Below are 16296 nucleotides of genomic sequence, written 5' to 3' on the forward strand. Positions count from 1 at the left end.
TCATTTTCTGGGCAACTTAAACAACAAATTTATTTTCTCCCAGTTCTAAAGACTGGAAGTCCAAGATCATGTTGGGAGTTGGGAAGGTTTCTCTTCCTTGCTTTTGGTTAGCTGTCTTTTCACCTGTCCTGTGAAAGACCTTCCTCTGGATTTGTCTGGAAAGAGAAAGATCTTTCTTCTTACTAGAACACTAATTCCACCATAAGGACTCTACTTCAATATCTCATCTAACCCTCTTCACCTGCCAAGGGTCTCATGTCAGGACACCATCACAATAGGGGTTCAGAGTTTCAACATATGATTTTGGGAGGATCTAAACATTCAGTCCAGAGCAAGAAGAAACATGGATGGAACTTATGATGTTAAAGCATCACTCCAGATATTCTTACTGCAAGGAATAGAAGGAAAGTTCCTCAACATTATAAAAGCTATATATGACAAACCTACAGCCAGCATTATACTTAATGGAGAAAAATTAAAACCGTTCCCTCTAAAATCAGGAACCAGACAAGGATGCCCACTATCTCCACTCCTATTCAACACAGTGCTGGAATTCCTAGCCAGAGCAATTAGGCAAGAAGAAGGAATAAAAGGAATACAAATAGGTAAAGAAACTGTCAAAATATCCCTATTTGCAGACGACATGATCCTATACCTTAAAGACCCAAAAAACTCTACTCAGAAGCTTCTAGACATCATCAATAGCTATAGCAAAGTAGCAGGATATAAAATCAACATAGAAAAATCATTAGCATTTCTATACACTAACAATGAGCAAACGGAAAAAGAATGTATGAAAACAATTCCATTTACAATAGCCTCAAAAAAAATCAAATACCTAGGTGTAAACCTAACAAAAGATGTGAAAGACCTCTACATGGAAAACTATACACTTCTGAAGAAAGAGATTGAGGAAGACTATAGAAAGTGGAGAGATCTCCCATGCTCATGGATTGGTAGAATCAACATAGTAAAAATGTCGATACTCCCCAAAGTAATCTACATGTTTAATGCAATTCCCATCAAAATTCCAATGACATTCATTAAAGAGATTGAAAAATCTACTGTGAAATTTATATGGAAACACAAGAGGCCACGAATAGCCAAGGCAATACTCAGTCAAAAGAACAATGCAGGAGGTATCACAATACCTGACTTCAAACTATATTACAAAGCAATAACAATAAAAACAGCATGGTACTGGCACAAAAACAGACATGAAGACCAGTGGAACAGAATAGAGGATCCAGATATGAAGCCACACAACTATAACCAACTTGTCTTTTACAAAGGAGCTAAAAATATACGATGGAGAAATAGCAGCCTCTTCAACAAAAACTGCTGGGAAAACTGGTTAGCAGTCTGCAAAAAACTGAAACTAGATCTATGTATACCACCCTAAACCAAGATTAACTCAAAATGGATCAAGGATCTTAATATCAGAACCCAAACTCTTAAGTTGATACAAGAAAGAGTAGGAAATACTCTGGAGTTAGTAGGTATAGGTAAGAACTTTCTCAATGAAACCCCAGCAGCACAGCAACTAAGAGATAGCATAGATAAATGGGACCTCATAAAACTAAAAAGCTTCTGTTCATCAAAAGAAATGGTCTCTAAACTGAAGAGAACACCCACAGAGTGGGAGAAAATATTTGCCAATTATACATCAGACAAAGGACTGATAACCAGAATATACAGGGAACTTAAAAAACTAAATTCTCCCAAAACTAATGAACCAATAAAGAAATGGGCATGTGAACTAAACAGAACTTTCTCAAAAGAAGAAATTCAAATGGCCAGAAAACACATGAAAAAATGCTCACCATCTCTAGCAATAAAGGAAATGCAAATTAAAACCACACTAAGATTCCACCTCACCCCTGTTAGAATAGCCATCATCAGCAACACCACCAACAACAGGTGTTGGCGAGGATGCGGGGAAAAAGGAACCCTCTTACACTGTTGGTGGGAATGTAGACTAGTACAACCACTCTGGAAAAAAATTTGGAGGCTACTTAAAAAGCTGGACATCGATCTACCATTTGATCCAGCAATACCACTCTTGGGGATATACCCAAAAGACTGTTACTCCAGAGGCACCTGCACATCCATGTTTATTGCGGCACTATTCACAATAGCCAAGTTATGGAAACAGCCAAGATGTCCCAGCACTGACGAATGGATTAAGAAAATGTGGTATCTATACACAATGGAATTTTATGCAGCCATGAAGAAGAACGAAATGTTATCATTCGCTGGTAAATGGATGGAATTGGAGAACATCATTCTGAGTGAGGTTAGCCTGGCTCAAAAGACCAAAAATCGTATGTTCTCCCTCATATGTGGACATTAGATCAAGGGCAAACACAACAAGGGGACTGGACTATGAGCACATGATAAAAGCGAGAGCACACAAGGAAGGGGTGAGGATAGGTAAGACACCTAAAAAACTAGCTAGCATTTGTTGCCCTTAATGCAGAGAAACTAAAGCAGATACCTTAAAGCAACTGAGGCCAATAGGAAAAGGGGACCAGGAACTAGAGAAAAGGTTAGATCAAAAAGAATTAACCTAGAAGGTAACACCCACGCACAGGAAATCAATGTGAGTCAATGCCCTGTATAGCTATCCTTATATCAACCAGCAAAACCCCTTGTTCCTTCCTATTATTGCTCATACTCTCTCTACAACAAAATTAGAGATAAGGACAAAATAGTTTCTGCTGGGTATTGAGGGGGGGAGCGGGAGGGGGTGGAGTGGGTGGTAAGGGAGGGGGTGGGGGCAGGGGGGAGAAATGAACCAAGCCTTGTATGCACATATGAATAATAAAAGAAAAATGAAAAAAAAAATAAATAAATAAAGATATGTAACAAATCAAAAAAAAAAAAAAAGATATTCTTAGTGCAAAGTCACTCATGCAAATGAGTGCCCAGCATGTCAGCAGACTGCTGCTTTACAGAAAGAGTTCGTTTCTGCCTTAAGGGCAGCACAGCATTTTGCCTTGATATTTGCAGAGTCGGGACTGTTTAACGCTGGCATGCACAAAAGAACATATGGCTTTTCTCTGGAAGAAGTCCTTCATGCCATAAGCTCTAAATTTCCTAACAAAAACATCCTCTTCTAAGTGAGCTTTTGAAAATTGTTGTTCTCCTTCTGTTTTAATTTCTTTCTTTATTCTTTTTTTTTCCCCCCTCTTTGATTTTGAATCCTAGTGGGATTTAATTTTCTGGAACCTAAGAGAATTCTGTTCCAATAAGTTATTTTATAGTGTCTGGCAAATTGTGTTTCTCTTAATATATTGCCATCCACTCTTACATAGTATTTTCTAACTTAGTCATGCTCAATCCTGTTGTTTAAAACTCAGGAAAATCTATTCAGTACAGCAGAAGGTTTTAGATAGCAAACCACTGCTCAACGATAAATATATTCTACAAAGTACAAATAAAAATTGGACAAAAGGCATCTTTGAATTTAATTATACAGTGTGTCATCTCCTCTGCTAGCTAAGTACAGGCACCTTTATTTAATTCTTACAATCAATTAATTTTATTCAAGCTATGATGAACATACCAAAGTAGAAACCAGATTTTAACACCACCAGCATTAGGTTTCAGAAGAACTCAGAGTCAAGAAGGGAAATGAGTTTGACACAGAAATTTAGAACATTATTTCCAACTCAAAAATATACATATCAGGTTTTTAAAAGCCAACAATTTGCCAAATCTGTTACAAATATTTTTAATAAAGAAATAACACATACCCCATGAAATAACCATTCTCTTCCTAACAGCAGTGTTGCTCTGTTACTGCGGAAACATCTATTTTGAGATAAAACAGATGAAGAGGCAGCATTTTGGGATGGTGGTCTCAGCAAGCAGAGGGGTAGAAGAAGAAAGAGACAGAGAAAGTCAAGGCCAATGAAGGGCGTGTTCTGGAGTTTGTCTCCACATAAAGCCATATAACTCAGTCCTGCTGGTGTCCCTGTGAGGTACCACGGAGAACAGTGCTCAGCCTCACTCTTGGATGAAGAGGAAGTTCTGGCACTCATCATTGCCCATTCATGCTCACATTAGATTAAGGTTGCATCAGGTGTCATAACTCTTTTTTTTTTTTATTCATACGTGCATACAAGGCTTGGGTCATTTCTCCCCCCGCCCCCACCCCTCCCTTACCACCCACTCCACCCCCTCCCTCTCCCCCCCACCCCCTCAATACCCAGCAGAAACTATTTTGCCCTTATTTCTAATTTTGTTGTAGAGGGAGTATAAGCAATCATAGGAAGGAACAAGGGTTTTTCCAGGTTGAGATAAGGATAGCTATACAGGGCATTGACTCACATTATTTCCTATGTGTGTGTGTTACCTTCTAGGTTAATTCTTTTTGATCTAACCTTTTCTCTAGTTCCTGGTCCCCTTTTCCTATTGGCCTCAGTTGCTTTTAAGGTATCTGCTTTAGTTTCTCTGCATTAAGGACAACAAATGCTAGCTAGTTTTTTAGGTGTCTTACCTGTCCTCACCCCTCCCTTGTGTGCTCTCGCTTTTATCATGTGCTCAGAGTCCAATCCAACTGTTGTGTTTGCCCTTGATCTAATGTCCACATATGAGGGAGAACATACGATTTTTGGTCTTTTGGGCCAGGCTAACCTCACTCAGAATGATGTTCTCCAATTCCATCCATTTACCAGCGAATGATAACATTTCGTTCTTCTTCATGGCTGCATAAAATTCCATTGTGTATAGATACCACATTTTCTTAATCCATTCATCAGTGCTGGGGCATCTTGACTGTTTCCATAACTTGGCTATTGTGAATAGTGCCACAATAAACATGGGTGTGCAGGTGCCTCTGAAGTAATCTTTGTCACAGTCTTTTGGGTATATCCCCAAGAGTGGTATTGCTGGATCAAATGGTAGATCAATCAATGTCTAGCTTATTAAGAAGCCTCCAAATTTTTTTCCAGAGTGGTTGTACTAGTTTACATTCCCACCAACAGTGCAAGAGGGTTCCTTTTTCCCCACATCCTCGCCAACACCTGTGGTGGTGTTGCTGATGATGGCTATTCTAACAGGGGTGAGGTGGAATCTTAGCATGCTTTTAATTTGCACTTCCTTTATTGCTAGAGATGATGAGCATTTTTTCATGTGTTTTTTGGCCATTTGAATTTCTTTTTTTGAGAATGTTCTGTTTGGTTCACATGCCCATTTCTTTATTAGTTCATTTGTTTTGGGAGAATTTAGTTTTTTTAAGTTCCCTATATATTCTGGTTATCAGTCCTTTGATTCATGTATAGTTGGCAAGTATTTTCTGCCAATCTGTGGGAGACCATTTCTTTTGATGAACACAAGCTTTTTAGTTTTATGAGGTCCCATTTATCTATGCTAGGTCTTAGTTGCTGTGCTGCTCGGGTTTCGTTGAGAAAGTTCTTACCTATACCTGCTAATTCCAGGGTATTTCTTTCCTGTATCAACTTCAGAGTTTGGTGTCTGATATTAAGATCCTTGATCCGTTCTGAGTTAATCTTGGTATAGGGTGATATACATGGATCTAGTTTCAGTTTTTTGCAGACTGCTAACCAGTTTTCCCAGAAGTTTTTGTTGAAGAGGCTGCTATTTCCCATTGTCTATTTTTAGCTCCTTTGTAAAAGACAAGTTGGTTATAGTTTTGTGGCTTCATATCTGGGTTCTCTATTTTGTTCCACTGGTCTTCATGTCTGTTTTTGTGCCAGTACCATGCTGTTCTTATTGCTACTGCTTTGTAATATACTTTGAAGTCAGGTATTGTGATACTTCCTGCATTCTTCTTTTGACTGAGTATTGCCTTGGCTATTCGTGGCTTTCTGTGCTTCCATATAAATTTCACGGTAGACTTTTCGATCTCTTTAATGAATGTCATTGGAATTTTTATGGGAATTGCATTAAACATGTAGATAACTTTAGGGAGTATCAACATTTTTACTATGTTGATTCTACCAATCCATGAGCATGGGAGATCTCTCCACTTTCTATAGTCTTCCTCAATCTCTTTCTTCAGAAGTGTATAGTTTTCCTTGTAGAGGTCTTTCACATCTTTTGTTAGGTTTACACCTAGGTATTTGATTTTTTTGAGGCTATTGTAAATGGAATTGTTTTCATACATTCTTTTTCCGTTTGCTCATTGTTAGTGTATAGAAATGCTAATGATTTTTCTATGTTGATTTTATATCCTGCTACCTTGCTATAGCTATTGATGATGTCTAGAAGCTTCTGAGTAGAGTTTTTTGGGACTTTAAGGTATAGGATCATGACGTCTGCAAATAGGGATATTTTGACAGTTTCTTTACCTATTTGTATTCCTTTTATTCCTTCTTCTTGCCTAATTGCTCTGGCTAGGAATTCCAGTACTATGTTGAATAGGAGGGGAGATAGTGGACATCCTTGTCTGGTTCCTGATTTTAGAGGGAATGGTTTCAGTTTTTCTCCGTTAAGTATAATGCTGGCTGTAGGTTTGTCATATATAGCTTTTATAATGTTGAGGAACTTTCCTTCTATTCCTAGTTTTCTTAGAGCTTTTATCATGAAATGGTGTTGGATCTTATCAAAGGCTTTTTCTGCATCTATTGAGATGATCAAGTGGTTTTTGTCTTTGCTTCTGTTAATGTGGTTTATTACATTTATTGATTTTCGAATGTTGAACTACCCCTGCATCCCTGGGATGAAGCCTACTTGGTCGTGGTGAATAATCTTTTTGATGTGTTGTTGAATTCGGTTTGCCATTATTTTATTGAGGATTTTTGCATCAATGTTCATTAAGGAGATTGGCCTATAGTTCTCCTTTTTGGAGGTGTCTTTGCCTGGTTTTGGGATAAGTGTAATACTGGCTTCATAAAATGTGTTTAGCAGTTTTCCTTCCCTTTCTATTTCGTGAAACAGTTTAAGGAGGGTTGGTATCAGTTCTTTAAAGGTCTGATAGAATTCAGCAGAGAATCCATCAGGTCCTGGACTTTTCTTTTTGGGGAGACTCTTGATTGCTGCTTCAATTTCATTTTGTGTTATAGGTCTATTCAGGTGATTAATTTCCTCTTGGTTCAGTTTTGGATGATCATATGTATCTAGAAATCTGTCCATTTCTTTTAGATTTTCAAATTTATTTGAATATATGTTCTCAAAGTAGTCTCTGATGATTTCCTGGACTTCCATGGTGTTTGTTGCTATCTCCTCTTTTGCATTCCTAATTCTACTAATTTGGGTTTTTTTCTCTCCTCATTTTAGTCAGGTTTGCCAGGGGTCTATCGATCTTGTTTAGTTTTTCAAACAACCAACTTTTTGTTTCATTAATTCTTTGTATGGTTTTTTTTGGTTTCTGTTTCGTTGATTTCAGTTCTTATTTTTATTATTTCTCTCCTTCTATTTGTTTTGGGATTTGCTTGTTCTTGTTTTTCTAGGAGTTTGAGATGTATCATTAGGTCATTGATTTGGGATCATTCAGTCTTTTTAATATATGCACTCATGGCTATAAACTTTGCTCTCAGGATTGCCTTAGCTGTGTCCCATAGGTTCCAGTAGGTTGTGTTTTCATTTTCATTGACTTCCAGGAACTTTTTAATTTCCTCTTTTATTTCATCGATGATCCATTCTTCATTAAGTAATGAGTTACTTAGTTTCCAGCTGTTTGCATGTTTTTTGTCTTTACTTTTGTTGTTGAGTTCTACTTTTACTGCATTGTGATCAGATAGTATGCACGGTACAACTTCTATTTTCTTATATTTGCTGAGACTTGCCTTGTACCCTAGGATATGATCTATTTTGGAGAAGGTTCCATGGACTGCTGAGAAGAATGTATATTGTGTAGAAGTTGGATGAAATGTTCTGTAGACATCAACTAGGTCCATTAGATCTATTGCATATTTTAGATCTTGGATTTCTTTATTGATTTTTTGTTTGGATGACCTATCTATTGATGATAATGGGGTGTTAAAGTCTCCCACAACCACTGTGTTGGCATTTATATAATGCTTTTAGGTCTTTCAGGGTATGTTTGATGAAATTGGGTGCATTGACCTTGGGTGCATACAGGTTGATAATTATTATTTCCTTTTGGTCTATTTCCCCCTTTTATTAGCATGGAATGTCCTTCTTTATCTCGTTTGATCAATGTAGGTTTGAAGTCTACTTTGTCAGAGATAAGTATTGCTACTCCTGCTTGTTTGCGGGGGTCATTGGCTTGGTAAATCTTCTTCCAGCCTTTCATCCTTAGCCTATGCTTATTTCTGTTGGTGAGATGGGTCTCCTGTAAGCAACAAATTGTTGGATCTTCCTTTTTAATCCATTTCATCAAGCGGTGCCTTTTGATGGGTGAATTAAGTCCATAAACATTAAGCGTTAGTACTGGTAGGTATGTGGTGATTCCTGTCATTTAGTTGTCTTAGCTGTTTGAAGGTTTCATTGTGTGTACCTAAGTTGAGGTTACTCTCTACTTTCTTGCTTTTTCTTTTCCTGTGGTTTGGTGCTGCCTGTCTTTTCATGGTTAAGTTGGGTTTCACTTTCTGTGTGCAGAATCCCTTGAAGAATCCTTTGTAGTGGTGGCTTTGTGGTCACATATTGTTTTAGTTTCTGCTTATCATGGAAGACTTTTATTGCTCCCTCTATTCTGAATGATAGTTTTGCTGGGTAGAGTATCCTGGGGTTGAAGTTATTTGCATTCAGAGCCCGGAAGATCTCACCCCACGCTCTTCTTGATTTTAATGTTTCTGTTGAGAAGTCTGCTGTGATTTTGATGGGTTTACCTTTGTATGTTACTTGTTTTTTCTCTCTTACAGCCTTCAATATTCTTTCCTTAGTTTCTGAACTTGTTGTTTTAATGATGCTATGTCGTGGGGTAGTTCTATTTTGATCTGGTCTGTTTGGTGTCCTGGAGGCCTCTTGCATCTGTATGGGAATATCTTTCTCTAGATTTGGGAAATTTTCTGTTATGATTTTGTTGAGTATATTATGCATTCCCTTCGCTTGCACCTCTTCTCCTTCTTTGATGCCCATGATTCTTAAGTTTGGTCTTTTGATGGAGTCGGTGAGTTCTTGCATTTTCTTTTCACAGGTCTTGAGTTATTTAATTAATAGTTCTTCGGTTTTTTCCTTTAATTACCATTTCATCTTCAAGTTCTGAGATTCTGTCTTCTGTTTGTTCTATTCTGCTGGATTGGCCTTCCGTTTTGTTTTGCAGTTCTGTTTCGTTCTTTTTTCTGAGGTTTTCCATATCCTGGCTGGTTTCCTCTTTAATGTTGTCTATTTTTGTCCTGAGTTCATTTATCTGTTTACTCATTATGTTCTCTGTGTCACTTTCATGTTTTTACAGTGCTTCTATGGTTTCCTTTATTTCTTTTGTTTTTTCAAATTCTCTATTTTTGTTGTCTTGGAATTTCTTGAGTGTCTCCTGTACATTTTGGTTGACCCTATCCAGTATCATCTCTATAAAATTCTCATTGAGTACTTGTAGTATGTCTTCTTTTAAATTATTCTTGTGGGCTTCATTGGGTCCTTTGGCATAGTTTATCTTCATTTTGTTGGAGTCTGGATCTGAGTATCTGTTTTCTTCATTCCCTTCTGGTTCCTGTACTAATTTTTTGCTGTGGGGAAACTGGTTTCCCTGTTTTTTCTGTCTTCCCGTCATTGTCTTTGGTATTGTTTTTGTCCCTGTACTGTGTGCAATTAAGTATTTTCTATAGCTTGTAATAATAACAATGGTAATATTTAGAATGGAAGGGTGAGCTGAGATGGAAAGGAAGAAGTTAAAGTAATGGGAAAAATAAATACACAGACAAGAGGGAGAAAACAGAACAAGGTGTCAGACAAGAAGATTTCAAAGGTATAAACAGGGAGCGTTAGTGTACTAATCGACAGTAAGCTGAACATACATTAGAGAGACAGAGAGAGGATTGAAAATCAAAAATAAAAAAAGGTAATAATAAAAATAAAAAATAAGTAAATGAAAGAAAAATCTATTTATAAAAATGTGTTAAAATAAAATGAAAAAATAGAAAATTTAAAAAAACCAAAAAACCTCCAAATTCAAATGCAGTGAAGTCTCAGTCTCCAATCTTGGAGATGGTGCCTCAGATGTTGTTCTGTAGTTGTCTCATCAAAGGGGATGCATAAAGAAGAACAAAACTACACACACACACGCACAAAAAAAAACCCCACCAAGCGTCCCAAGTTCAAATGCAATACAGTTTCAGTAAGTTTTTCAGCTTGCAGATGTAATTCGGTTGTTCTCTCATCAAAGGTAGGGAGGCAAAGAAAAAAAAAAAGAGTCTGGAGACAGTTCTGAGAATGGTATCTGCAACTGTGGCTTGCCTGCCTGCTGCTGTCAGCCTGCTGTTGCTGGAGGCGTTATTGATGCAGATCTCTGGTGTGAGCTTAGCACTCACCTGGCTCTGCAGGCTTTGTTTGCTCAGATTTTCCTGTGCGTGAGCCTCTGCTACAAGCTTTCCCCTTTCCAAGCACTGGGAAAGGTGACACTGCTCCCGCGTTCTCAGGCCTGCATGTTTATTTACAGTTCATGTGGGAGGTGGGTCTTCCCCCCTCTCCTGTGCAGTTCTCCTCCCACCTCCGCTTTCACAAGCTTTCCTGCTCCTGATTACTGGGTGGTGCTGCTGCTCCTGCCAGCTGCCACGTTTGTTTACAGTTCACATGGGAAGTGGGTCTTCCCTCCTCTCCCGTGGAGTTTTCCTCCCTCCGCCACTCTCACAAGCTTTCCCCATCCTGGTTACTGGGTGCGCGCCCCCACTCCCGCCAGAGGCTCTCCGGCCCGCCCGGCTTGTTTATTTACAGTCCTGGGAAGGATTCCCTTCTCCCAATCTTCAGCGCTCAGTGCACCCCACCCTCTTTCCTGTGTGTCTTATTTGTTCTTATTGCTTATTACTCAGTTTCTCTTTTTTTTACCCGGGTGGAGGTCAGTCTGTCCAGGGGGCTATGCTGCTCTGGCTCAGTCTTGTCTGTAGGAGTACCGCGGTACCGCAAGGCTCACCTGGTCCACGTCTTCCCAAGCCGTCTGGGCGCCAGCAACTGGTGGCCCGGGGGCTCTCCTTGTTTGTCCGTTTAACGTGAAGTGGAGATTCTCTGCGCCGGCAGGAAGTGTGGAGGGGTCAAAGTTATGCCTTTTCTTAGTGATTATGCCTACAAAGTGTGTCTCCAGCATCTCTCCAAGATTTCACTATAGGAGGCTCGCTTTCTGCTTCCTCCCTCTAGCCACCATCTTGGAATCCCCCCAGGTGTGTTAACTCTTGAACTTTAAGGCTACCAAACACCATTTTTAGAAAAGGGGCAAAAAGAAATATTTTAAGATTTGAAGGTCAGATAAGAGTCTATGTCACAGGATCTTTTCGGTTGTTAATGTTTTTTAAATACTTTAAAAATGCAAACACTATTCTTACCTTGTGACTGGTCAAAAACAGATCATGGGTCAAATTTGGCTCACAGGCCATAGTCTGGTGATACTTATGTTACAGTGTCCACAAACAACAAATATTTATTTTCTGTTTGATAACTGACATAAATGGTATCATACAGTGTATACCCTTTTGTAACTTGTTATGTACTCAACTTACATATGGTAACTAGAGGTAGACCATTCTTTTTTTTTTTTTTTTTTTTTTTATTATTCATATGTGCATACAAGGCTTGGGTCATTTCTCCCCCTGCCCCCACCCCCTCCCTTACCACCCACTCCGTCCCCTTCCTCTCTCTCCCACCCCCTCATTACCCAGCAGAAACTATTTTGCCCTTATTTCTAATTTTGTTGAAGAGAGAATATGAGCAATAATAGGAAGGAACAAGGGTTTTTGCAGGTTGAGATAAGGACAGCTATACAGGGAGCTGACTCACATTAATTTCCTGTGCGTGTGTGTTACCTTCTAGGTTAATTCTTTTTGATCTAACCTTTTCTCTAGTTCCTGGTCCCCTTCTCCTATTGGCGTCAGTTGCTTTCAAGTATCTGAATTTAGTTTTTTAAGTTCCCTATATATTCTAGTTATCAGTCCTTTGTCTGATGTATAGTTGGCAAATATTTACTCCCACTCTGAGGGTGTTCTCTTCAGTTTAGAGACCATTTCTTTTGATGAACAGAAGCTTTTTAACTTTATGAGGTCCCATTTATCTATGCTATCTCTTAGTTGCTGTGCTGCTAGGGTTCCACTGAGAACATTCTTACCTATACCTACTAACTCCAGAGTATTTCCAATTCTTTCCTGTATCAACTTTAGAGTTTGTGGTCTGATGTTAAGATCCTTGATCCATTTTGAGTTAATATTGGTATAGGGTGATATACATGGATCTAGTTTCAGTTTTTTGCAGACTGCTAACCAGTTTTCCCAGCAGTTTTTGTTGAAGAGGCTGCTTTTTCTCCATCGTATATTTTTAGCACCTTTGTCAAAGACAAGTTGGTTATAGTTTTGTGGCTTCATATCTGGGTTCTCTATTCTGTTCCACTGGTCTTCATGTCTGTTTTTGTGCCAGTACCATGCTATTTTTATCGTTACTGCTTTGTAACATAGTTTGAAGTCGGATATCGTGATACCTCCAGCATTTTCTTTTGACTGAGTATTGCCTTGGCTATTCGTGGCCTCTTGTGTTTCCATATAAATTTCACGGTAGATTTTTTGATCTCTTTAATGAATGTCATTGGAATTTTGATGGGAATTGCATTAAACATGTAGATTACTTTTGGTAGTATAGACATTTTTACTATGTTGATTCTACCAATCCATGAGCATGGGAGATCTCTCCACTTTCTATAGTCTTTCTCAATCTCTTTCTTTTGAAGTGTATAGTTTTCCTTGTAAAGTAGTCCATTCATTTTAACTACTACACAGTGTTTCACAAGAATATATTAAATGTCGCTTTTCCATTTCCTCACTAATGTATATTAGGATTGTTTTACATTTTTCATTATTATAAAAAAATCAGCAATAAGTATCCCTTTGTGAGAGTTTCCTGCTGCATATGAGTGGGAAGCTTTCCCTAGAATATATGACTTGAAGTGGAATTACTATTGTAGGCTATGTGTGTGTGTAATCATCAACATTTCTAGTTACTGCCACATTATACTCCAAACTACTTCTACCAATTTATAGCACCACCTGCAAATTACCAAAATTCAGTTCCTCCAAGTCTTCCCTGATACTTAGTTTTACCGAATTTCTAAATAAAATCTGATTATGAATTTATATTATATCACTATTTTAAATGTCACATTCCTGACAGACTGAACACCTTTTCATACCAATTGATCTTCTGTGGCCCCATGCAAGGCTGCCTATGCATATCACACTTTTTTTTTTTTTTTTTTTTTTTTTTGGTCAATACTGTTGCTCGTTCTGCTGCTGGCTTCACTTTTCTTACTTGTGTTGTATGGTAGTTCTTCATATCCCTTTTAAAAATTCTGGCTGCCTGACTGGACTGGATCAATAAAGTTCATACCTTCCTCTATACTCAGCAAGCCCCATGGTGTCAGAAATCCTCAGTTTTTATCAATCCCTTTGGGTAAAAAAACAATACATCACTTGGAAAATATAGTGTGATGATTACTCTGAATTGCCAACTTTATTTGATTGAAAAGCACATAGGAGATTAATATTGCACATTGCTAGGGTATCTGTCATGGGGTTTCCACAAATGATTAGATCATCAGGGCTCCAACCTAATGACTGGATTAATCCTTTGATGGATTCGTAATCTGATGCCATTGTTGGGAGGTGGTGAAAGGTGGGAGGCAGGGCTTATTTGGAGGAAGTACTTCACTGGGCACATGTCCTGGTATCCTGCCCTGACTGCTGTCTTTATTACTTTCTCTCTGCTCCCTATCTACCCTAAGTTGAACAGCCTCCTTTCACATGCTCATGCTGCCATGATGCAAAGGCCTAAGAACTGCACACAACCCTCTGGATTGTAAGTCAAGATGTATCCTTCTTCCTTTAAACTGTTCGTTTCAGGTATTTCATCATAGTGATAAGAAAAGTATCTAACATGGAAAGTCCATACCAAGAGTGGTATTGTTGCTATGACCAAATCTGTGATTCGTAAGCCTTTGGTAGTGGTTTCTAGGAGGAATGTGAGAGCTTGGAGAAGCAGGCAAGAAGAAGCCTAGCATACTATAAGCAGAGGTTCATAAGGGATTCTGACGAGAGATCATAGTATCAAAATGCTAATAGAAATGCAGAGAATGAAGAAGGCTCATAAGATTTTAGGTGGAAATGAGGACCTTATTGAGAATTGAAATACAGCCATTCGTGTTACATTTTCACAAAGATTTTGTCCATGTTCTGAAATTCAAAAGTAGTGGACTAACTAACTTGGTGGAAGAAATTTCATGCATAGCATGCAGGCAGCTTTTAACCAAGTTTAGATAAGTTTAGAGTAAGTTCTGAGTAAGATTTTGGAGTATAAAGCAAAGAGGAAATATCTGAAAAACATGCAGTTTGTCCAGAAAAGAAGCATATTTAAATTTGCAGACAAGGAGAGTGTGGTTGTTAAAAAGATGAATGCCATTAAAATGAAATTGACTACTTGCACCAGGACCACAGGAAAAATGACTGGAGGGCATCTCAAGAATTGGCCAGGCCCCATAAATCCTTCATAGACTCAGTGATATGAAAGATTAAACTCATTTGAAGGAATTTCCCTTGAGAAGTAAGCAAATTGGAGGTACTCTACCAGCAAAGGGCAGCCTAGGAAAGTGTTTCTCTAGGATTCCTTTCATCTTGCTCAGCTACCAGGCACTTAAAAGCTGATGTAGCCATGGTCCAGGGGGTCCATCTGGCAACAGACTTTAGCATTGTCCACATGGTGCTGGCTTTGGAGACATACAGAATGCAAGAGTTGCAGAATCATGGAAGCTTCCTCCCATATTTCAGAGGAAGACCTGAGAGGCCAGGAAATATGTGACAGGGTCAGAGTCCCTGCACGCAGCCCCTGAGAGGGTAAACCATGAATCTGTGAGGGTGAAGTCAAAGCTGCAGTGGAGAACACAAGATAATGGTAGATGTCAGGACTGTGGAATGTCTGTCAAGAAAAGCCACAGGCAATGAGTGGAGGCATTCCAGGAAAGAGCCTTGTAAGCTGCAAACAGCAAGGAGGCTATAGGGGTGGGGATGCCTAAACCCAATAAAACTTACACCCTAACTCCCACATGCTGGTTTTTGAACAATGTTGGAATCATTAAGAGTACAGAGGCTCCTGAACTTAGACTGAATGTATTTTGCATCATGAGATGAACACATGCCTTTTGGTGGCCAGAGGTGGAATATTATGGTTTAAAGTGATGTTTAAGTGAAAAGTCAACAAAAGGTGGACCTGTAATATCTTTTTTGTTCCAAACTTTTCTTTTTATTACATACTATTGAGAAATTATTCAAGTCTACAACAGAAACACAGAGGGCCACATTGTACACTTGAGCATAAAAGATTCATACTGAGCACAAGGGTACCCCAGATCTCCTGAGCAATATGTCTATCAGTCACCCTACTCATCACAATCATGATAGTTAATCTTAATTGTCAATTTGACTGGACTGATAAGTGCGTAGGAGATTAGTAAAGCATACCTCTGGGATATCTGTCATGATGTACCCTGAAATTATTAGATTGTAAGAGTTCCAACCTAATGAATGATTTAACCCCTCAGTGAATTGCTAACATGATAGCATTACTGGGAGATGAGAAAAGGTAGGAGGGCCTAGTTGGAGAAAGTAGGACACAGGGCACATGCCCTTGGGGTCAGTATCTTGACCTGGTAGCTGCTTCCTTTGTTCCCTCTGCTTCCTGTCTGCCCTGAGATGAACAGCTGCCTCTTCCACACACTTCCACTGCCCTGATGTGCTACACCCAAGCTCAAAAACCCAATCAACAATTGACTGAACCCTCTCAAACCATGACCCAAAATAAATCTCTCCTTCTTTAAGCTGTTTAAGTCAGGTATTTTGTCACAGCAATGAGAAAAATAACTAACCCATGTGGTATCCACCCATCTATTCATCCTGTCAGTCATCCACAGACATTTATTGAGCACTTACAATCATAGTACTGGGAATAGGGAACAAAAAGATTTAGGAAGCCACAATCTAAGGAGGACATTCAATGGCAAGGAAGGATCAGTGCACCAGACAAGCTAAATACCACTTCGCTTGCAGAAAAGCATTGAAAAAAATCTAGAAAAGAGGGGAACTTTCTAGAACAGCAGTATTAGATCATTAGACACTCTCTGGCACAACCACCATTTATTAATCTACTGGAAATTATTTTAAACAAACTAAAAACATTTAGAGTCTCTGG

General features: G+C 38.8%; 1 protein-coding gene across 2 annotated transcripts in view; it reads right to left on the reverse strand.

Moving 5' to 3' along the window:
* The window catches only part of Sh3gl2 (SH3 domain containing GRB2 like 2, endophilin A1), a 202562-nt gene that overhangs the window by 59472 nt on the left and 126794 nt on the right, over positions 1-16296 (reverse strand). The window contains exon 1 of one of the 2 annotated variants that reach the window (XM_074051746.1): positions 3759-4064. The exons of the other annotated variant lie outside the window; for it this stretch is intronic. Coding sequence (XP_073907847.1) covers positions 3759-4049 — 291 coding nt within the window. The 5' untranslated portion in view covers positions 4050-4064. Of the gene's footprint in view, positions 1-3758; positions 4065-16296 lie in introns of those variants that run through there. 2 annotated transcript variants of the gene reach the window in all.

The sequence above is a fragment of the Castor canadensis genome, chromosome 13 (genome assembly GCF_047511655.1).
Source record: "Castor canadensis chromosome 13, mCasCan1.hap1v2, whole genome shotgun sequence".
NCBI classification, from domain to species: Eukaryota; Metazoa; Chordata; class Mammalia; order Rodentia; family Castoridae; genus Castor; species Castor canadensis.